The sequence below is a fragment of the Drosophila melanogaster genome, chromosome 3R, assembly GCF_000001215.4.
Source record: "Drosophila melanogaster chromosome 3R".
Taxonomy (NCBI): domain Eukaryota; kingdom Metazoa; phylum Arthropoda; class Insecta; order Diptera; family Drosophilidae; genus Drosophila; species Drosophila melanogaster.
This window is the reverse complement of record NT_033777.3, coordinates 12,497,758-12,519,856: the sequence shown is the minus strand read 5'-3', so window position 1 is coordinate 12,519,856 and position 22,099 is coordinate 12,497,758. Positions and strand designations below refer to the sequence as shown.

The 22,099-nt window shown below is 45.9% G+C and overlaps 4 protein-coding genes and 2 pseudogenes across 7 annotated transcripts in view, besides 8 other annotated features; 1 reads left to right on the top strand and 5 right to left on the bottom strand.

Annotated features, from left to right (window-relative positions):
* Octbeta3R (Octopamine beta3 receptor) overlaps positions 1 to 8,287 on the top strand; it is a 36,660-nt gene extending 28,373 nt beyond the window's left edge. Inside the window, exons 5-10 of one of the 4 annotated variants that reach the window (NM_001038959.3) lie at positions 416 to 691; positions 785 to 962; positions 1,538 to 3,407; positions 4,300 to 4,713; positions 6,606 to 6,714; positions 6,834 to 8,287. In NM_001038959.3, coding sequence (NP_001034048.2) covers positions 416 to 691; positions 785 to 962; positions 1,538 to 3,407; positions 4,300 to 4,713; positions 6,606 to 6,714; positions 6,834 to 7,044 — 3,058 coding nt within the window. In that variant the 3' untranslated portion in view covers positions 7,045 to 8,287. The remainder of the gene's footprint in view (positions 1 to 415; positions 692 to 784; positions 963 to 1,537; positions 3,408 to 4,299; positions 4,714 to 6,605; positions 6,715 to 6,833) is intronic. The other 3 variants (NM_141953.3, NM_001038954.2, NM_001038957.3) reach the window with 3 other exon arrangements.
* Positions 8,288 to 8,395: 108 nt separating this feature from the next.
* Hsp70Bc (Heat shock protein 70 Bc) lies at positions 8,396 to 10,781 on the bottom strand. Its single transcript, NM_141952.2, has one exon. The coding sequence runs from the start codon at positions 10,537 to 10,539 to the stop codon at positions 8,614 to 8,616; it is 1,926 nt and encodes a 641-aa protein (NP_650209.1). The 5' UTR covers positions 10,540 to 10,781; the 3' UTR covers positions 8,396 to 8,613.
* Positions 10,782 to 11,323: 542 nt separating this feature from the next.
* CR46155 lies at positions 11,324 to 11,597 on the bottom strand (annotated as a pseudogene).
* A 120-nt stretch (positions 11,598 to 11,717) lies between these two features.
* Positions 11,718 to 14,064, bottom strand: Hsp70Bb (Heat shock protein 70 Bb). Its single transcript, NM_080188.3, has one exon. The coding sequence runs from the start codon at positions 13,820 to 13,822 to the stop codon at positions 11,897 to 11,899; it is 1,926 nt and encodes a 641-aa protein (NP_524927.2). The 5' UTR covers positions 13,823 to 14,064; the 3' UTR covers positions 11,718 to 11,896.
* A 542-nt stretch (positions 14,065 to 14,606) lies between these two features.
* On the bottom strand, positions 14,607 to 14,880 carry CR46154 (annotated as a pseudogene).
* Positions 14,881 to 15,000: 120 nt separating this feature from the next.
* Positions 15,001 to 17,347, bottom strand: Hsp70Bbb (Heat shock protein 70 Bbb). Its single transcript, NM_176486.2, has one exon. It carries the CDS (start codon positions 17,103 to 17,105, stop codon positions 15,180 to 15,182), a length of 1,926 nt encoding a protein of 641 aa, NP_788663.1. The 5' UTR covers positions 17,106 to 17,347; the 3' UTR covers positions 15,001 to 15,179.
* A 547-nt stretch (positions 17,348 to 17,894) lies between these two features.
* Positions 17,895 to 18,055: a mobile genetic element.
* Positions 18,056 to 18,661: a mobile genetic element.
* Positions 18,662 to 18,876: 215 nt separating this feature from the next.
* Positions 18,877 to 18,910: a mobile genetic element.
* Positions 18,911 to 18,996: 86 nt separating this feature from the next.
* Positions 18,997 to 20,270: a mobile genetic element.
* Positions 19,667 to 20,087: a mobile genetic element.
* Positions 20,271 to 20,577: 307 nt separating the features above from the next.
* Positions 20,578 to 22,099: part of a mobile genetic element that runs on past the window's edge.
* Positions 21,244 to 21,731: a mobile genetic element.
* Positions 21,740 to 22,099: part of a mobile genetic element that runs on past the window's edge.

The following is a 22,099-nucleotide window of genomic DNA, read 5'->3' as shown; positions in this document are numbered from 1 at the left end:
CAAACATAATCATTACTCTTTAAAAGGAGCATTAAGTTTCGATAAAATAATGAGGTACAATATACGTGGATTAATAATTATTTCATTTCAATTGCATTTATTAATATATTGATAATTAAAAAGAATACACCACCTTATTTTCACGGATTCCGATAATGAATTCGGTTAAGAGCATTTATCCTTCATTTAAATGCAACATGATCTTTAAAAGGTTAATAAATCGATTTCTGTGCATGGCAACCTGAGTACCGAAACACAATTATTCAGCCAACCAAAGAGCGATAATCAATTAGTAAGCCAAAAGGAGGAGGAGGAGAAGGAGGAAATGGCTGAAAGCCACCTGGCACCTTTGTGCGGAGGACCTGTCCGCAATTCATTTCCATTAATAAAGATGACCCCCTCTTCTTTTTAACAGATACTACGCCATTGTGCGTCCACTGGAGTATCCATTGAATATGACACACAAAACGGTCTGCTTCATGCTCGCCAATGTGTGGATCCTGCCCGCCCTCATATCCTTCACGCCCATCTTTCTGGGCTGGTACACGACGGAGGAGCACCTGCGGGAGATTTCCCTGCATCCGGACCAGTGCTCGTTTGTGGTCAACAAGGCCTACGCCCTCATCTCCAGTTCGGTGAGCTTCTGGATACCCGGCATTGTGATGCTGGTGATGTACTGGCGCATCTTTAAGTGAGTTCTTACCCGGATGGTCGATGGTCGATGGTCGCTGGTCGTAGTGGATGAGTTTGCTTAATTGCTGATCTGTGCTCTGTGGTTTTCCAGGGAGGCGATTCGTCAACGCAAGGCCCTCAGCCGCACCAGCTCCAACATCCTCCTTAACAGCGTCCACATGGGCCACACCCAGCAGCCCACCAGCCTGAGCTATCTGCATCCCAGTGACTGTGATCTGAATGCCACATCCGCCCGGGAGGAGACGCACAGTGCGCTTAGTAACTTGGAGGTGAGTTTGGAAGGTTACTAAATGTTACTGAACCGAAAAGATACAGATGTCATTTATTGAAAGCCAAAAGAGTATTTTGCTGCATTTTATTGATATAAATTCAATAAATCATTCAATAAACAATAAACATTTCAAAGATGTTCAAAATGAAAAAATACACATTAATCCAAAGATGCCTAAAATACCTAGAGATACTTAAAAATGTTTTATTTTTATTAAACCGATAAATGCTTTAGTACTCGCATTTGCTTGCCATTCTGAAGATCTCTTAGTAGTTGAATAAAACATTATTTATTTTTTATTGAGTAAAATTTGGTAAAGTTGCTGATACATCCAGATAGTATCCTAAATAAATATACAAAGACTTTAAAGCAATGCAGTTCATGTATACAAACGGGCAACATTGACATCCTGCTCTAAAGCTTTTTGCCCATCCTCAATGAACGGATGTGGAGCGATTAGATTAGGTGCTAGAGGGAAGCACTCCGCTTGAGAGTTTTTCCTTTTCCCTTGTGGCTGTGCGTAATTGATGCGCCACCATGACTTCCCTTTGAGTGATTGTCCTTTGCCCACAGGACATGCTGCAGCCGGCCACCGACGAGGACGACGATAGGGACGAGTGCGATGAACTGAGAGTGCCATCGCCGCCGCCACGCCGCCTCAGCCGCAGCAGCATCGATCTGAGGGACTTGGAGCAGGAGCGGTACGAGAAGGTCACCCACACGGACAGTGCTCCCTCGATGATGGCACTGCAGCAACAGCAGCCCTCCCACAATCAGTTGCAGCCACCGGCGCCAGTGTTCAATCCGCAGATATGGACGGAGGGCAAGATGATCCCTTCGAAGGAGCTCGATAAGGAGCATTCTCATCCCAATGGCCCGCAACAGCAGCTCAGCCTGACCAGCGGCAGTGGGAACAGCGAACCGGAACCGGAGTCCACTGCGTACCGGGTCTTTGGTGGTCTCAACAGCGACGAGAGCGAGGGCAACGACCTGTACGACACCCACCTGCCGCTGGCCGAGGACAACAAGGAGCTGAAGCGCCTGATAGAGGACAACTATCTGTACTTTAAGCGCCAGACGGGCGGCACCATTATCAGTGGCCCAGGCGGAGGAAAGTACGCTGCCCTCAGTGAAACGGACTTCATCAGGCTGAAGGCGGGCGCAGCGGCCTGTGGGCGTAAGGCATTCGCCTCCAGCGATTCGGAGTTCCTGCGCACCATTAGTGAATCGCGGGCGTTGCCGGAGCAGCCAGTGCCCGGGAAGGAGAAGGGCTTCAACATTCTGTCCCTGCTGTCGAAGACGAAACGCTCGAGCACCGAGTGCTTTACGCTGGAAAAGAAGCGACATCAGGCCAACTCCGAGGGATCCAGCTTCTTCCGGCGCTCCCGGAACCGGAAATTGTCGCACAGCTACAACGGATGCGGTGGCGGCAAGGAACGCAAACTTGAGAGACGCCAGCGGCAGCACAGCGATACGGACTCCACGCCCAACAAGCCGGACATCCTGCTGGACATCAATGTGCTCAGCGAGCAGAGTGGAGCCAGTGTGATCCAGCAGTTCAGCGACGGGGTACAGCTGATTGACTTCAGTGAGCTGAAAACACCGCCCGAGAGGATTCGGAGCGACGACGAGTTGGCGCAGCTGGCCGATTGCTTTGGGGAGTCGCCCCAGCAGCCGGCCACGCCGCCACCATCGTTATCGCCGCCAGAATTGCCAGAACCGAGTGGCCTGCTCATTGCCAGCAGCTCGGAACTGGCCGAGATCTTTCGCTCGCTGAGCTTTCCGCTGGGCCGACCGGCTGGTGCTCCACAGCGCCTGAGCACGCTCAGTGACCAGGTGTGCGCCAACTATCTGATGTCCCCACCGAACACACCGGCTCCGCCGGCCATTTCCGTGCCGAACGGAGGTGCCATGGACTCTTCCGCCTCTTCCAACGCGCAGTCGGCGTCCATCAATGTGTACTTCCTATCGCCGCCGCCGCATGCCGCCGCACCTGGTTATACGCCCAGTGACACATCCACTGTGTCCTTGGATGTGGTGACCAGCCTGCCTATGCCCGTTCCAGTGCCGCAGCCAAATCCCCAAATGGCCTCACAGTCCAACATATCGCCCAAGCCGGAGATCATACTCGATTCCACGCTGTCGCCGGTTGAGGGATGCGGCGATGAGCACCGGGATGTCACGTCGCCACTGTTCAAGCGCAAAGATAGCGCCGGCGATGCGGACGTGAGCGTTTCCGGCAATGGAGGGGCTGGTGGCGTTGGAGGAGTGGGTGGCCGCCAAGGCCGCTGCAGCATCCTGGCAGGCTACGATGGCATCCAAACTGTGCGGAAGAGACAGGCGTCCGTGGTGACCTACGACGTGAATGTCATCAACTTCTCGCAGGAGAACAGCGACAGTCGCAGCTACATCCCGATGGGCCGCGTTTCCACCAGTTCCGCAAGTGAGTAGTCATCCATTTGGTCATTGTGTAGACTGTATAGCTCGTGCTTGATTTAAGTAGCTCTTTTAAGACAATTTATATCTGCCCCAGAGAAATTCGTTCTGTTTTTGTCAGTTTTCCACGAAAAGTTCAAGTGTTTCAATGTTTGACTTAACTTTTTCGCACATTCTTTTGTCCTTGTTTTTTTGAGGAGTAATTGGCCTGAATTCGGGTTTAACATAAGGAATCTGGTCTTACTAGAATTTTGATCTTAAAATAAAGATACGAACTTTTACCATATTTAAATATAGTTCTTACCTTGAAGAAAACTGTGAATTGTGTATTTAAGTTCCTTTCAAAAGCGGTGCGAATTTCTGAAAAATCATACAGTGTTTTAAAATGTATAGAACCTATAAACCCTCATTGGAAAAGTAATACTCAAATGCTTCGAATGAAACTTTAGTTAACTAGCTTACTATATATATATAATATAATGTATAGCATTTAGTTAGTTGCACCTGCAAACGAAGACAGAAAGGGACGACCTACTTCCAGAGACAGGGAGCCAACGATAATGAATCTGAATCCATTCCCTTTTCGATCCCGATCCTTTGCGTTTGCCGGTGCATGGCTGCATGTGATCTCAGAAGTTGAAGTCCTTTCGTATCCTGTGAAATACCCTGTGTACATTGTTTACTACTTGTCTCTATCTCTTTATATCTATCTCTCTTCCACGCCATTTCGTTGTGTGTTGTATGTGTATATATGTAAATCGAAATCACCAAATTATGTCCAACCAAACAAACAAACTACTTCTACTCCAAAACCAAATCCAACCAATAAAACCCCAAAAATGCCATGGCCAAATTGACAATCGAAATCGTACGAAAATGCAACAATCAACTGCAAGCAGAGCACGAATTTTCCAATAAATCCTCGCTGATCCGACGCGGCGGCATCTGCATCTTTGTGGATGAGGAGGAGGCGGAGATCATTGAGCAGCGGCCCCGCGGCATCACCTTCGCCGCGGTGCCCAGTCCGCTGCCCAAGTGTCCGCTCTGCGGCGCCGACATCAGCAGCACCACCGGCACCACCGCAAACGCAACCGCAACCGCCAACGCCGACAGCACAATCGACACCACAGTAACCACTAGTAGTAAACGTAGTATTCACGAGCAAACTCCAGATCTTGGCCAGAGGCCCGCCTCCTCGTCCAGTTCCACTCGATTCTGGCACAAGCGAACGGCGGCGGTCACAGCATGTTGGCAGCAGAGCAAGAACCGGAAGCGCCGCTTCAAAACCGGATGCAGTCACTGTGGTGCAACCGGTGAGTCTTGTCGTATCTCCCCTCCTCTCCTCCCCCAGTCTCTACGTTTCGCTCTTTCTCTCCCGCTTCTCTCTCTATCTCTGTCTTTCTGCTTGTCTCAGCTTCAGCACCTATCTCATTGCTACCCATTATCCATCTGAATCATTCGATTTCCCACAGTCCAGAACTTGTGCATTATATTATAATACATTTCACACTCAGAATTCACTAATTTCACAACACCAATAGTTATAGTTTCTCTATATCAATACATATATAATCATCAGAAAATCTTAATCAAATCAAGTCCCATTCACTTCGTATTTTATGCCACTGCATTAGACCAAACATATCAAAAATCTATTTATTTCATATGAAATATCCTGTCAGTCAAAAAACAATCAATATTACTGTTCCGTATATGTTTAAACCTATTATGTTTAAAATTGAAAGCTTTTGAATACACCTGAAACTAGTTAACGTTCTTACCAAAAATCATACTAGAATAGATATCCCTGAATTTCTGCAATCCCAATCATTTCAACGGTGGTTAACCTAAGTATCATTAAATCAACCGTGAAATGAAACCGAAAAGAACTACCTCAAATTTTTGTAGCCCCCAGCTTTAGTGGCAAATACCCACAGAAGTGCCAGTTTTTTGGCACCTCCTTATCCGGATGCCAAGCTAACCAGCTTAGGCAACTGAATCCGGAGTGTTACACCATCGAAACCTCATGCTGTCTCCACCTCCACCTAATCTGCCTCCGAATCCGTATCCGAATCCTTCACCTTTCGCTGCTCTCATGCTGTACATAATTGCTTCCGTTTGCACGTGCGTTTGCTTTGCTTTATTACGCCTCCCTCCACACAGCCTTTGCATTATGATTTCACCTGGCTGTGGCCATCACCGAGTGGCGTCCATCAAGGGATCCAGGTGGCAAACTGGATGGGGGAACATGGGCAATGGGCGATGGGCAATGGGTGAACAAGGGCGATGGTCCGTTGCTTCCTGTTGCTCACTGTTGTCTGTCTGATTTGTTTTTCCTCCTGGCCGCCAGTGATGTTTATGTTTATGTTTGGGGCGGGCGCACTGGACTGGATGGATGCGGGGGATTGTATGTCTTTGTGATAACAAGTGTCCTGTGTAAATATTTTCAATTGTTTGCCTCGTTTTTATTGCTTTTCCCGCACACCCACACGCCCGAGCACCAAGATACTGCACACATGTTGGCCTTTCCAGCACTTTAATGACAGTCACTTGCAAGGTGGACGCAGGGAGCGGGGCGGTGTGGGGTTTGAAATGCCATCGATAGCCAACAACATATAACAGCAAAAGTATTACTAATGTCAAAGTTAAACAAGGATACCACACACATGGCGTATACGCAACATGCCGGCATAATCTTTCTCTCACAATAAAACGAACATAAACCGCATTTCTTGGCAATTTACACACAGAGAAAATATTTAATAATTTTTAAGATTAGTTTAGTTACCTCTTTAAAATTTGTTTGTTTGAAATTTTCTGTATTTTAATTGATTGAAGTTCAATTAATTTACATACATAGTTAACATAAAAGGGTATCGCCGATTAAAGCTTAAGCAAACACCTATACTTTCCAGTATTAGCTGTATAAACAATTTCATCCTAGAAGCAATAAACCATAAAACAAACACATCCAACAGGTAGACAACAAATACCACATTAAGCATATTATAGACTACTTAAAAAGAAACCCATTTTTCGAGTGCTTTCGCAGACAGACAGAAATGAACCAGAAAACTGTCGATTGCTATGACCCAACAAAAGAAAAAAAACAGACTGGCGGATCGAAACGAATCGATTCGAATTGAACTTAATCAGCCAATTGCCAGCTTTCATATCCCTTCTAAACTCTCTATCTGCCCCACAGGCGGTTCCGTGCGACCGGCCAAAGGATGGAAGGCCGAACACAAGGCCGCCCGCACCCTGGGCATCATCATGGGCGTCTTTCTGCTCTGCTGGCTGCCCTTCTTTCTGTGGTGAGTGACGGTAGATAGGCCGTACGGATGTGGTACCGCCATCCGTAATCCATTGTTGGCCTTCTTATTCTTCTTTTTCTGGTGACTCATATTCATGTGATTCTCACTCCTCCTTCCAGGTATGTCATCACATCGCTCTGCGGTCCGGCCTGCCCATGTCCCGATGTGCTCGTGGTGGTGTTATTCTGGATCGGTTACTTCAACTCCACGCTAAATCCGCTTATATACGCCTACTTTAATCGCGATTTTCGCGAGGCATTCCGCAATACGCTGGAGTGTGTGCTGCCCTGTCTGGAGAAACGAAATCCGTACAACGCCTACTACGTCTAGACCGGATAGCGTCTGCATCCCGGCCACATTCCTGCTTCGTCCACCCTCGTGGATGCGGAACAATGCCCCTATAAGTGATATTTAATACTTGAGTGAATCGTCGCACATGTATATGTGCCCAAGGAGGGAAAACACCAGCTGAAGTGAAGAGAAGTAACAAGAGCAACGGCCATACCAGTGGCATTTGTGCCAGGATATAGCTAGCATAATCCTTGAAGCTAAGCAATACTCGATGTGTGTTTATGTATACGTGTACAATTTCGTTTAAGCAACGATAGGGAATTTAAATTAAAGTTGTGTTCTAAGCCCGCCAAGCCGCGGCTGCAGGGACAATGCTGCCCCGGAACTATACTATCCATATATAAGTGTTGTTTGTCCAACTAAACAGAAGATATACGTAATAACTATACATATATGGCAGAGCGAAAGCCAATTAGAAATCGAGCGACTCTTTGCGTAGAAAAGTTCCAACTTCAAGTGAAATGTTGTCAAATGAATCATCTAAGAATTATGTACACCACTTCGGCTTGTCGAAGGCGAAACACTTTTTCCATCGATTTTTGGAGTATTAATACGATCCAAAATTGGATTATTCACATGTGTCATCATCGTATATTAGGATTGCAAATCCTGAGCGGAATGAACTCCCTGCTTTTATTTCATATTAAACACACTTTTTAATGTTGTTACAGATAGAACTAGCCTAAATCATGGAAAAAGTGCAATCCCATAATGTTACCTCTAGCTCTAAGTATCATACATATGTAACCTAGAAAACTAGCAAACCAAATCTACATAACAGAGTTATTGAAAATTACAAATTACGCAATCGAAATTATGTATGGACAAAATATTGAATGGAAGAGAATTGTGTAGCTGACGTTATGAATTTTCATGCAGAAAGACAATCTTACCAATGAGTAAAAAGAATGAACTGCGAACAACCAAAACAATTGGCAAGCTGTAGGAAATTTCGCCATTCGCTGCAAAAACGATTCACTTATTTCAATTTAGTTAGTTCGATTTCTATTTGGATTCACCTCTCTCCTGAGTTGCGACGACTTTTGTGATAGTAAAGGAAATTGATTGTATTTCTAGTTGAATTGGCTTGCATTGAGTAGGAAATGCATCCCGTCTAAACATCTGTACAATGTATTGTGTATCTAAGTATTTAGGGTCATGTATCGCTATGTATTTCAATGTACTTGCTGAACTAAAATATTGCAAATTAAAGTGTGAAACTAACGTGTTTTAAAAACAATTCAAACGAGAAAACTTCCAAAGCAAAGTTTCGAAATGAACATTCGAATCTTAAGAACGCGATTTAAGTTTAAATTAAAAATCGTCATGTACATTTAATACTTATTTTCTTATTTTATTCAAATAATTTACTTATAATGCTTAAGAGTATTGCATTTATTATTATTTTTGCTATTATTTGTAGTTAAAACAATGGGTTGCTAACATATGAGTATAATACTATAGTTGAAGATATGTACATTTTTTTATGGCACTCAACTATTAAGATCACTTTTAAAAACTTAAGCCGAAATAATTTTCTTATTGGCTTTAGTCGACCTCCTCGACTGTGGGTCCAGAGTAGCCGCCAAATCCTCCGGCCTGTTGGCCACAGTTGGCTCCCGGACCCCCAGCTGCTCCCGCTCCCTGCTGATGCATCTTGGTCATGATAGGGGAGCAGTGGCGAGTGAGCTCCTCCATCTTGTGGTCGAACTCCTCCTTCTCGGCGGTGGTGTTGCTGTCCAGCCATCGAATAGTTTCGTTGCACTTGTCCAGGACGGAGTTCTTGTCGGCCTCGTCCAGTTTGCCAGCGGGCGCCTGCTCCACGGACTGCTTTACGTTGAACACGTAGCTCTCCAGAGCATTTCTAGAGGTTATGCGCTGGCGATGCTTTTCGTCCTCGTCGGCGTACTTCTCAGCCTCGTTCACCATGCGATCAATCTCGGCCTGCGAGAGGCGTCCCTTGTCGTTCTTGATCGTGATGTTCTTGGCCTTGCCCGTGCTCATCTCCTTGGCGCTGACGTTCAGGATTCCATTGGCGTCCAAGTCGAAGGTTACTTCTATCTGGGGCACACCCCTTGGTGCAGGTGGAATGCCGGACAGATCGAAGGTGCCCAATGCATTGTTGTCCTTCGTCATCGCACGTTCGCCCTCATACACCTGGATGGAGACTCCGGGCTGGTTGTCCGAGTACGTGGAGAACGTCTTAGTCTGCTTGCACGGAATGCGACAGTTGCGCTCGATCAGCTTGGTCATTACACCTCCAGCGGTCTCAATTCCCAATGAAAGTGGGGCCACGTCCACCAGCAGCACGTCCTGGATCTTGCCGCTCTGGTCTCCGCTGAGGATAGCGGCCTGCACAGCAGCTCCGTATGCCACTGCCTCGTCTGGGTTGATGGATAGGTTGAGGTTCTTGCCGTGGAAGAACTCCTGCAGCAGACTTTGCACCTTGGGAATGCGAGTGGATCCGCCGACGAGTACGATGTCGTGGATCTGACCCTTGTCCATCTTGGCATCGTTGAGGGCCTTCTCCACAGGCTGCAGGGTGTTGCGGAAGAGGTCCGCGCACAGCTCCTCAAACCTGGCACGGCTTACTTTGGTGTAGAAGTCTTGGCCCTCAAACAATGCGTCGATCTCGATGGTGGCCTCCGTGCTAGAGGAGAGTGTGCGCTTGGCCCGTTCAGCTGCTGTTCTGAGGCGTCGTAGGGCGCGAGGGTTGGAGCGCAGATCCTTCTTGTACTTGCGCTTGAACTCCTCCGCCAGGTGGGTGACTAGCCGGTTGTCAAAGTCCTCGCCGCCCAAGTGTGTGTCTCCGGCTGTGGAGCGCACCTCGAACAGAGATCCCTCGTCGATGGTCAGGATGGAGACATCGAAGGTGCCGCCGCCCAAGTCGAAGATAAGCACATTGCGCTCACCCTTGAGGTTCTTGTCCAGTCCGTAGGCCAATGCTGCCGCCGTGGGCTCATTGATGATGCGGAGCACATTCAGGCCGGCGATGTGACCGGCGTCTTTGGTAGCCTGGCGCTGAGAGTCGTTGAAGTAAGCTGGAACTGTGATGACTGCATCCGTGATGCTCTCGCCCAGATACGCCTCCGCCGTCTCCTTCATCTTGGTCAGCACCATCGAACTGATCTCCTCGGGAGCAAATCTCTTGGACTCACCCTTATACTCCACCCCGATCTTGGGCTTTCCGCCGTCGCTTACAACTTTGAAAGGCCAGTGCTTCATGTCCTCTGCGATTTTGGGATCGTCGTATTTTCGGCCGATGAGTCGCTTGGCGTCAAACACTGTGTTTCTGGGGTTCATGGCCACCTGGTTCTTGGCCGGATCACCAATGAGGCGTTCCGAGTCTGTGAAAGCCACGTAGGACGGCGTGGTGCGGTTGCCCTGGTCATTGGCGATAATCTCAACCTTGCCATGCTGGTAGACACCCACGCAGGAGTAGGTGGTGCCCAGATCGATTCCAATAGCAGGCATTGTGTGTGAGTTCTTCTTTCTCGGTAACTTGTTGAAAGTATTCAGAGTTCTCTTCTGGTATTCAATAATTACTTCTTGGCAGATTTCAGTAGTTGCAGTTGATTTACTTGGTTGCTGGTTACTTATAATTGATTCACTTTAACTTGCACTTTACTGCAGATTGTTTAGCTTGTTCAGCTGCGCTTGTTTATTTGCTTAGCTTTCGCTTAGCGACGTGTTCACTTTGCTTGTTTGAATTGAATTGTCGCTCCGTAGACGAAGCGCCTCTATTTATACTCCGGCGCTCTTTTCGCGAACATTCGAGGCGCGCTCTCTCGAACCAACGAGAGCAGTATGTCGTTTACTGTGTGACAGAGTGAGAGAGCATTAGTGCAGAGAGGGAGAGACCCAAAAAGAAAAGAGACAATAACGAATAACGGCCAGAGAAATTTCTCGAGTTTTCTTTCTGCCAAACAAATGACCTACCACAATAACCAGTTTGTTTTGGGATTCTAGAATATTCGCTTTATTTTGGAAATTTCTTTATAAATACGGCTGCTTAAATAACTTATGATAAAGATAATCGAAGCGCTTTGTTATGCGTATGCCGCCAAAACATTGCTGCGTTTCTAAAGATTAAAGATTATTTTGTACTTTTAGTTAACGAAATCAACGATTAACGGACTTTCTTCTGTTTTAATAGACGATAAAATTAATTTAAGACTGAGAAGTGTATTAGAATTTAGTTGCGACTTATTTTACATATTTACATACATATGAGGAAAGGAAAGGCTATTATTTCTATAGTTGTTTTTGTTGTTGAACTCCGTAACCATTCTGGCAAAGATTACATTTCCCAATTGGGATGACGGATCTCCTGCGAGGCCAGCTTACGTTTCTCGTACACCTTGTCGCCCAGCGCCTTGGTGCAGGACTCACTTAGCGGGGCGAACGGCGGTTCCATTTTGTAATCCGTAATCTAATCAAAATAACAATATTTGTAGGCGGGTTTTTCGTTTGCACTGCATATCTTCACGAACAGCTGTTTAATAGGGATGCCAACTCGTGCTTTTAAGCGCGTAAAGTTTTCGATTCGGCGCCAACTCTCCATCGCATTTAAATAAATAATTTCTCGAGGACAGATCTAAACGAGTTTTTAAGCAAACTCACTCCCTGACAATAAAAACGCAATTATCTTTAAATAAATATATTCTATTTATTAACCAAGTAGCTAATATAGCTAAAATCAATTTGTTGCTAACTTAAAACTAACATAATTATGTATTAGTTATTTACATTCTTTTGGTTGGTTACAACCAAATAAATAATATCACTTTTAAAAACTTAAGCCAGGAACTGAATAATTTTCTATTTGGCTTTAGTCGACCTCCTCGACTGTGGGTCCAGAGTAGCCGCCAAATCCTCCGGCCTGTTGGCCACAGTTGGCTCCCGGACCCCCAGCTGCTCCCGCTCCCTGCTGATGCATCTTGGTCATGATAGGGGAGCAGTGGCGAGTGAGCTCCTCCATCTTGTGGTCGAACTCCTCCTTCTCGGCGGTGGTGTTGCTGTCCAGCCATCGAATAGTTTCGTTGCACTTGTCCAGGACGGAGTTCTTGTCGGCCTCGTCCAGTTTGCCAGCGGGCGCCTGCTCCACGGACTGCTTTACGTTGAATACGTAGCTCTCCAGAGCATTTCTAGAGGTTATGCGCTGGCGATGCTTTTCGTCCTCGTCGGCGTACTTCTCAGCCTCGTTCACCATGCGATCAATCTCGGCCTGCGAGAGGCGTCCCTTGTCGTTCTTGATCGTGATGTTCTTGGCCTTGCCCGTGCTCATCTCCTTGGCGCTGACGTTCAGGATTCCATTGGCGTCCAAGTCGAAGGTTACTTCTATCTGGGGCACACCCCTTGGTGCAGGTGGAATGCCGGACAGATCGAATGTGCCCAATGCATTGTTGTCCTTCGTCATCGCACGTTCGCCCTCATACACCTGGATGGAGACTCCGGGCTGGTTGTCCGAGTACGTGGAGAACGTCTTAGTCTGCTTGCACGGAATGCGACAGTTGCGCTCGATCAGCTTGGTCATTACACCTCCAGCGGTCTCAATTCCCAATGAAAGTGGGGCCACGTCCACCAGCAGCACGTCCTGGATCTTGCCGCTCTGGTCTCCGCTGAGGATAGCGGCCTGCACAGCAGCTCCGTATGCCACTGCCTCGTCTGGGTTGATGGATAGGTTGAGGTTCTTGCCGTGGAAGAACTCCTGCAGCAGACTTTGCACCTTGGGAATGCGAGTGGATCCGCCGACGAGCACGATGTCGTGGATCTGACCCTTGTCCATCTTGGCATCGTTGAGGGCCTTCTCCACAGGCTGCAGGGTGTTGCGGAAGAGGTCCGCGCACAGCTCCTCAAACCTGGCACGGCTTACTTTGGTGTAGAAGTCTTGGCCCTCAAACAATGCGTCGATCTCGATGGTGGCCTCCGTGCTAGAGGAGAGTGTGCGCTTGGCCCGTTCAGCTGCTGTTCTGAGGCGTCGTAGGGCGCGAGGGTTGGAGCGCAGATCCTTCTTGTACTTGCGCTTGAACTCCTCCGCCAGGTGGGTGACTAGCCGGTTGTCAAAGTCCTCGCCGCCCAAGTGTGTGTCTCCGGCTGTGGAGCGCACCTCGAACAGAGATCCCTCGTCGATGGTCAGGATGGAGACATCGAAGGTGCCGCCGCCCAAGTCGAAGATAAGCACATTGCGCTCACCCTTGAGGTTCTTGTCCAGTCCGTAGGCCAATGCTGCCGCCGTGGGCTCATTGATGATGCGGAGCACATTCAGGCCGGCGATGTGACCGGCGTCTTTGGTAGCCTGGCGCTGAGAGTCGTTGAAGTAAGCTGGAACTGTGATGACTGCATCCGTGATGCTCTCGCCCAGATACGCCTCCGCCGTCTCCTTCATCTTGGTCAGCACCATCGAACTGATCTCCTCGGGAGCAAATCTCTTGGACTCACCCTTATACTCCACCCCGATCTTGGGCTTTCCGCCGTCGCTTACAACTTTGAAAGGCCAGTGCTTCATGTCCTCTGCGATTTTGGGATCGTCGTATTTTCGGCCGATGAGTCGCTTGGCGTCAAACACTGTGTTTCTGGGGTTCATGGCCACCTGGTTCTTGGCCGGATCACCAATGAGGCGTTCCGAGTCTGTGAAAGCCACGTAGGACGGCGTGGTGCGGTTGCCCTGGTCATTGGCGATAATCTCAACCTTGCCATGCTGGTAGACACCCACGCAGGAGTAGGTGGTGCCCAGATCGATTCCAATAGCAGGCATTGTGTGTGAGTTCTTCTTTCTCGGTAACTTGTTGAAAGTATTCAGAGTTCTCTTCTTGTATTCAATAATTACTTCTTGGCAGATTTCAGTAGTTGCAGTTGATTTACTTGGTTGCTGGTTACTTTTAATTGATTCACTTTAACTTGCACTTTACTGCAGATTGTTTAGCTTGTTCAGCTGCGCTTGTTTATTTGCTTAGCTTTCGCTTAGCGACGTGTTCACTTTGCTTGTTTGAATTGAATTGTCGCTCCGTAGACGAAGCGCCTCTATTTATACTCCGGCGCTCTTTTCGCGAACATTCGAGGCGCGCTCTCTCGAACCAACGAGAGCAGTATGTCGTTTACTGTGTGACAGAGTGAGAGAGCATTAGTGCAGAGAGGGAGAGACCCAAAAAGAAAAGAGACAATAACGAATAACGGCCAGAGAAATTTCTCGAGTTTTCTTTCTGCCAAACAAATGACCTACCACAATAACCAGTTTGTTTTGGGATTCTAGAATATTCGCTTTATTTTGGAAATTTCTTTATAAATACGGCTGCTTAAATAACTTATGATAAAGATAATCGAAGCGCTTTGTTATGCGTATGCCGCCAAAACATTGCTGCGTTTCTAAAGATTAAAGATTATTTTGTACTTTTAGTTAACGAAATCAACGATTAACGGACTTTCTTCTGTTTTAATAGACGATAAAATTAATTTAAGACTGAGAAGTGTATTAGAATTTAGTTGCGACTTATTTTACATATTTACATACATATGAGGAAAGGAAAGGCTATTATTTCTATAGTTGTTTTTGTTGTTGAACTCCGTAACCATTCTGGCAAAGATTACATTTCCCAATTGGGATGACGGATCTCCTGCGAGGCCAGCTTACGTTTCTCGTACACCTTGTCGCCCAGCGCCTTGGTGCAGGACTCACTTAGCGGGGCGAACGGCGGTTCCATTTTGTAATCCGTAATCTAATCAAAATAACAATATTTGTAGGCGGGTTTTTCGTTTGCACTGCATATCTTCACGAACAGCTGTTTAATAGGGATGCCAACTCGTGCTTTTAAGCGCGTAAAGTTTTCGATTCGGCGCCAACTCTCCATCGCATTTAAATAAATAATTTCTCGAGGACAGATCTAAACGAGTTTTTAAGCAAACTCACTCCCTGACAATAAAAACGCAATTATCTTTAAATAAATATATTCTATTTATTAACCAAGTAGCTAATATAGCTAAAATCAATTTGTTGCTAACTTAAAACTAACATAATTATGTATTAGTTATTTACATTCTTTTGGTTGGTTACAACCAAATAAATAATATCACTTTTAAAAACTTAAGCCAGGAACTGAATAATTTTCTATTTGGCTTTAGTCGACCTCCTCGACTGTGGGTCCAGAGTAGCCGCCAAATCCTCCGGCCTGTTGGCCACAGTTGGCTCCCGGACCCCCAGCTGCTCCCGCTCCCTGCTGATGCATCTTGGTCATGATAGGGGAGCAGTGGCGAGTGAGCTCCTCCATCTTGTGGTCGAACTCCTCCTTCTCGGCGGTGGTGTTGCTGTCCAGCCATCGAATAGTTTCGTTGCACTTGTCCAGGACGGAGTTCTTGTCGGCCTCGTCCAGTTTGCCAGCGGGCGCCTGCTCCACGGACTGCTTTACGTTGAATACGTAGCTCTCCAGAGCATTTCTAGAGGTTATGCGCTGGCGATGCTTTTCGTCCTCGTCGGCGTACTTCTCAGCCTCGTTCACCATGCGATCAATCTCGGCCTGCGAGAGGCGTCCCTTGTCGTTCTTGATCGTGATGTTCTTGGCCTTGCCCGTGCTCATCTCCTTGGCGCTGACGTTCAGGATTCCATTGGCGTCCAAGTCGAAGGTTACTTCTATCTGGGGCACACCCCTTGGTGCAGGTGGAATGCCGGACAGATCGAAGGTGCCCAATGCATTGTTGTCCTTCGTCATCGCACGTTCGCCCTCATACACCTGGATGGAGACTCCGGGCTGGTTGTCCGAGTACGTGGAGAACGTCTTAGTCTGCTTGCACGGAATGCGACAGTTGCGCTCGATCAGCTTGGTCATTACACCTCCAGCGGTCTCAATTCCCAATGAAAGTGGGGCCACGTCCACCAGCAGCACGTCCTGGATCTTGCCGCTCTGGTCTCCGCTGAGGATAGCGGCCTGCACAGCAGCTCCGTATGCCACTGCCTCGTCTGGGTTGATGGATAGGTTGAGGTTCTTGCCGTGGAAGAACTCCTGCAGCAGACTTTGCACCTTGGGAATGCGAGTGGATCCGCCGACGAGCACGATGTCGTGGATCTGACCCTTGTCCATCTTGGCATCGTTGAGGGCCTTCTCCACAGGCTGCAGGGTGTTGCGGAAGAGGTCCGCGCACAGCTCCTCAAACCTGGCACGGCTTACTTTGGTGTAGAAGTCTTGGCCCTCAAACAATGCGTCGATCTCGATGGTGGCCTCCGTGCTAGAGGAGAGTGTGCGCTTGGCCCGTTCAGCTGCTGTTCTGAGGCGTCGTAGGGCGCGAGGGTTGGAGCGCAGATCCTTCTTGTACTTGCGCTTGAACTCCTCCGCCAGGTGGGTGACTAGCCGGTTGTCAAAGTCCTCGCCGCCCAAGTGTGTGTCTCCGGCTGTGGAGCGCACCTCGAACAGAGATCCCTCGTCGATGGTCAGGATGGAGACATCGAAGGTGCCGCCGCCCAAGTCGAAGATAAGCACATTGCGCTCATCCTTGAGATTCTTGTCCAGTCCGTAGGCCAATGCTGCCGCCGTGGGCTCATTGATGATGCGGAGCACATTCAGGCCGGCGATGTGACCGGCGTCTTTGGTAGCCTGGCGCTGAGAGTCGTTGAAGTAAGCTGGAACTGTGATGACTGCATCCGTGATGCTCTCGCCCAGATACGCCTCCGCCGTCTCCTTCATCTTGGTCAGCACCATCGAACTGATCTCCTCGGGAGCAAATCTCTTGGACTCACCCTTATACTCCACCCCGATCTTGGGCTTTCCGCCGTCGCTTACAACTTTGAAAGGCCAGTGCTTCATGTCCTCTGCGATTTTGGGATCGTCGTATTTTCGGCCGATGAGTCGCTTGGCGTCAAACACTGTGTTTCTGGGGTTCATGGCCACCTGGTTCTTGGCCGGATCACCAATGAGGCGTTCCGAGTCTGTGAAAGCCACGTAGGACGGCGTGGTGCGGTTGCCCTGGTCATTGGCGATAATCTCAACCTTGCCATGCTGGTAGACACCCACGCAGGAGTAGGTGGTGCCCAGATCGATTCCAATAGCAGGCATTGTGTGTGAGTTCTTCTTTCTCGGTAACTTGTTGAAAGTATTCAGAGTTCTCTTCTGGTATTCAATAATTACTTCTTGGCAGATTTCAGTAGTTGCAGTTGATTTACTTGGTTGCTGGTTACTTATAATTGATTCACTTTAACTTGCACTTTACTGCAGATTGTTTAGCTTGTTCAGCTGCGCTTGTTTATTTGCTTAGCTTTCGCTTAGCGACGTGTTCACTTTGCTTGTTTGAATTGAATTGTCGCTCCGTAGACGAAGCGCCTCTATTTATACTCCGGCGCTCTTTTCGCGAACATTCGAGGCGCGCTCTCTCGAACCAACGAGAGCAGTATGTCGTTTACTGTGTGACAGAGTGAGAGAGCATTAGTGCAGAGAGGGAGAGACCCAAAAAGAAAAGAGACAATAACGAATAACGGCCAGAGAAATTTCTCGAGTTTTCTTTCTGCCAAACAAATGACCTACCACAATAACCAGTTTGTTTTGGGATTCTAGAATATTCGCTTTATTTTGGAAATTTCTTTATAAATACGGCTGCTTAAATAACTTATGATAAAGATAATCGAAGCGCTTTGTTATGCGTATGCCGCCAAAACATTGCTGCGTTTCTAAAGATTAAAGATTATTTTGTACTTTTAGTTAACGAAATCAACGATTAACGGACTTTCTTCTGTTTTAATATACGATAAAATTAATTTAAGACTGAGAAGTGTATTAGAATTTAGTTGCGACTTATTTTACATATTTACATACATATGTACATATGAGGAAAGCCAAGACTATTACATACAGTTTATCAAGTTTACAAACTGTGAAATATGTTGAATTTTTGACTTTAAAGGTAAAAATTAAGGGTTATTTGCTTAATTAAACGGAATTTTTTTTTTAATATAATTAAACAATATTTATTTTACTTATAAATAAAAAAAAAATTAAAAATATTAGATATACAGTTTGTCAAGAAACTGTTTACACACTGTGAAATAAGTTGAATTTTTGACTTTAAAGCTAAAAATTAAGGGTTTTTGGCTTAATTAAACGCAATTTTTTTATATAATATAATTAAACAATATTTATTTTACTTATAAATCAAAAAATAAATTAAAAATATTAATTATACAAGAAAATAAACCACAAATTCCAAGTTTACACACTTTTGAGACTGTCAAGAAACTCTTTACACAAAACACTAAATCGAAGTTTAATCCTAAAATTTTAAATTATTTAATTAAAATTTTAAAAGTTTTAGTACGTAGTATGTTCCCCATTGACTTTGTCTACAAGTTGGAGACTGTTTTTATGGAATGGTTACGTTTTTGTAGGTCATATTCAAGATCTTGGCATCTTTTTCCACTATTTGACTATTGCAGTCATAAGGTTTGTCGTGTTTTAGGACCCTTTTTGCCACCTTCTTCTTTAAGTAGGTCTACGAATTTTCAATGGGGTTAAGGTCAGGACTCTGAGGGGGCGTATCGATCACCTTACCACAGTTATAAAGGAGCCAGGTGCACTCTTTATGCTTCTGATCATGTCCTGGTAAAACTTAAAATTTGGCTAGATTCATTAAAATTGACTTGCTTAGCTATGAAAACTAAATGCTATGTACACGTGTACATATTTATAAGTCATAGAAGGATGAGACCAAAAATGATGATGCCTAACCAGCACAGGTTTTATTTACATACATACATTCAAAAAATCGCCGCGCCCCTTTTTAACAAACCTACAAGTCTGCAAAGCTCTCAGAAAATACAAATTTTTAATTGGTTAATGTTGAAAATATGTATGTAATATGTATGTATATACACTACTGTCTCCTCCATTGGCTGGATGCCGCTAAGTTCTCGCTGAGAGCTGAGAGCCCGCAGACTGATTTTTTTTTCTTTGAAGATGGCCCACATAAAGAGCACGAAGCCGGTGCAAAGCGAGTTCTGCAATACTTGAGGGGCACACCTGATTTGCAGTTACACTACGAGCGTACTGGTGTGCCTATACATTGCTATGTTGACGCGGATTGGGCTGGTGACACCACGGACCGAAAATCCTTTACTGGATGGGCATGTATTGCTGCAGGAGCTGCCTTTACGTGGGACTCAAAGAAACAATCAGTGGTTTCCCTAAGCAGCACAGAGTCAGAGTATGTGGCACTTTCCATGGCAGCGAAGGAAGTGGCGTATGTTCGGAAATTGGTCAACGAAATGGGTTTTGGTGAAACACAGGCAACTAAGGTTTATAGCGACAACCAGAGTTCCCAGTGCTTGGTGAAAAATGAAACTTTCCATGCACGTAGTAAGCATATAGATATAAAATATCATTATATAAGAGAATTGTATAAGAACAATATAATAGAAGTTAATTATGTACCCACAGAAAACATGATGGCAGATGTTCTAACCAAGAATTTGAATAGATTTAAACATGAAAAGGGTATCCAAGGAATCTGTTTAAAATAACAAAAATGTATTTTGATTTTGGAATTAAGATAAAAATATTATCCGTAAGGGTTGACATATTGCATTGAGAAGGAGTGTTGAAAATGTGTATGTAATATGTATGTATATGTCGCAGATCATTTAAATGAAACGAAATTTCGTGTTTCTGCTTGGCACGCGCCATGCAGACGCCTCTTTTTATTTTTCTGATGCGCGGCAGACAACCGTTAGAGTTTCTGCCGAACGTAGTCTGGTCGCGGGTAGGAGCGGGGGGAAGTAGATGTCTGTACGAAAGCGAGAAGCATACAGAAAAATGCGGTGTGCATAAGTATTGGTGTATGCGGACTAGAACAACTGTCATAATTGTGTTGGTATTGCATGTAAAGTCAAGAACTACGCATAATTCTGATTTTGTGAAGAAGAGATCAGTCAGTCAGTTTTCGATCGTTACGCATAACAGACATGCCTCGCTCAAGCGCCAGAAAACGTCGCGCGAACCATAACGAGAGTAGTGAAGAGGAAGAAGGGCATCCTGATGACTCTTCGACATATATATAATAATATGTAATAAAGTCAATGCACTGTGTCTCCCTCTTTTGGTCGCGGTAACCAAAAGCTTTTTTTTCTTATTGTGTTATCCTCTTTAGCGTGTAATTTGGCTGCCTGCGTGCAGTAACATTGTACTCTAGATCAGTCACAATAAATACTTGAAACGAATAGGTTATGGGCCCAGTAAACATTTAGTATTATTGGCCATTGGTTTCTTTTGCACTGCACTTTGAAGGCGCAGTATCGTCCCGTTTTCCACAACAACGGAGGTGGCATGTTTCCGGATTCCCGCCAGCCGCGTGTCACCCCGCAAATTCATCACCTTGGGAATGGCTTCACAGTTCTGCGAACGCATCCTACTCGCTAGACGCACGGAACGACGAAGGCATGGCTGCTGTGGCGAAGCCACTACTGTCTCCTCCATTGGCTGGATGCCGCTAAGTTCTCGCTGAGAGCTGAGAGCCCGCAGACTGATTTTTTTTCTTTGAAGATGGCCCACATAAAGAGCACGAAGCAGGTGCAAAGCGAGTTCTGCGATACTTGAGCGGCACAGCTGATTTGCAGTTACACTACGAGCGTACTGGTGTGTCTATACATTGCTATGTTGACGCGGATTGGGCTGGTGACACCACGGACCGAAAATCCTTTACTGGATGGGCATGTATTGCTGCAGGAGCTGCCTTTACGTGGGACTCAAAGAAACAATCAGTGGTTTCCCTAAGCAGCACAGAGTCAGAGTATGTGGCACTTTCCATGGCAGCGAAGGAAGTGGCGTATGTTCGGAAATTGGTCAACGAAATGGGTTTTGGTGAAACACAGGCAACTAAGGTTTATAGCGACAACCAGAGTTCCCAGTGCTTGGTGAAAAATGAAACTTTCCATGCACGTAGTAAGCATATAGATATAAAATATCATTATATAAGAGAATTGTATAAGAACAATATAATAGAAGTTAATTATGTAGCCACAGAAAACATGAAGGCAGATGTTCTAACCAAGAATTTGAATAGATTTAAACATGAAAAGTGTATCCAAGGAATGGGTTTAAAATAACAAAAATGTATTTTGATTTTGGAATTAAGATAAAAATATTATCCGTAAGGGTTGACATATTGCATTGAGAAGGAGTGTTGAAAATATGTATGTAATATGTATGTGTCGTGGCGAAAATAATGAGTATGCGTGTAGTCGCTGTTTACTTCTTCTCCATGTTCCCTTTGCTATTATGCGTGTTCCTATTTATGAACACGTGGCGAAAATAATGAATGCGTGTAGTCGCCGTTTACTTCTTCTCCATGTTCCCTTTGCTATTATGCGTGTTCCTATTTATTGTCAATGTGTGAGGATGAATAGATGAATTATCTATGAACGAGATTTTGCAAAAACGAGAGCGATAGAGCTGTTGCTGAACGTGGCCACTTGCGCTGCTTGGTTAATGAAAAGCGAATGCCAAAAATTGAGGAGAGACAAAGCAGGCTGCACGAAACTGGAGTGAGGGCATTAATCGTGGAGAAGCCAAGGCAGACGCAAGTGGACTCGTTGACTGCGCACAGCTGCATAAAATTATATAGTAAAAAGAGATTTGAGCGACGCTGATATGGACGGACGGACGGACGGCGAGGCCTCTGATATTCTTAACCCGACATATGTATATGTCGCAGATCATTTAAATGAAACGAAATTTCGTGTTTCTGCTTGGCACGCGCCATGCAGACGCCTCTTTTTATTTTTCTGATGCGCGGCAGACAACCGTTAGAGTTTCTGCCGAACGTAGTCTGGTCGCGGGTAGGAGCGGGGGGAAGTAGATGTCTGTACGAAAGCGAGAAGCATACAGAAAAATGCGGTGTGCATAAGTATTGGTGTATGCGGACTAGAACAACTGTCATAATTGTGTTGGTATTGCATGTAAAGTCAAGAACTACGCATAATTCTGATTTTGTGAAGAAGAGATCAGTCAGTCAGTTTTCGATCGTTACGCATAACAGACATGCCTCGCTCAAGCGCCAGAAAACG

Bases quoted from the DNA above. Each gene is read 5' to 3' on its own strand.
- Hsp70Bbb (NM_176486.2), bottom strand. From the start codon at position 17,105: ATGCCTGCTATTGGAATCGATCTGGGCACCACCTACTCCTGCGTGGGT.
- Hsp70Bc (NM_141952.2), bottom strand. From the start codon at position 10,539: ATGCCTGCTATTGGAATCGATCTGGGCACCACCTACTCCTGCGTGGGT.
- Hsp70Bb (NM_080188.3), bottom strand. From the start codon at position 13,822: ATGCCTGCTATTGGAATCGATCTGGGCACCACCTACTCCTGCGTGGGT.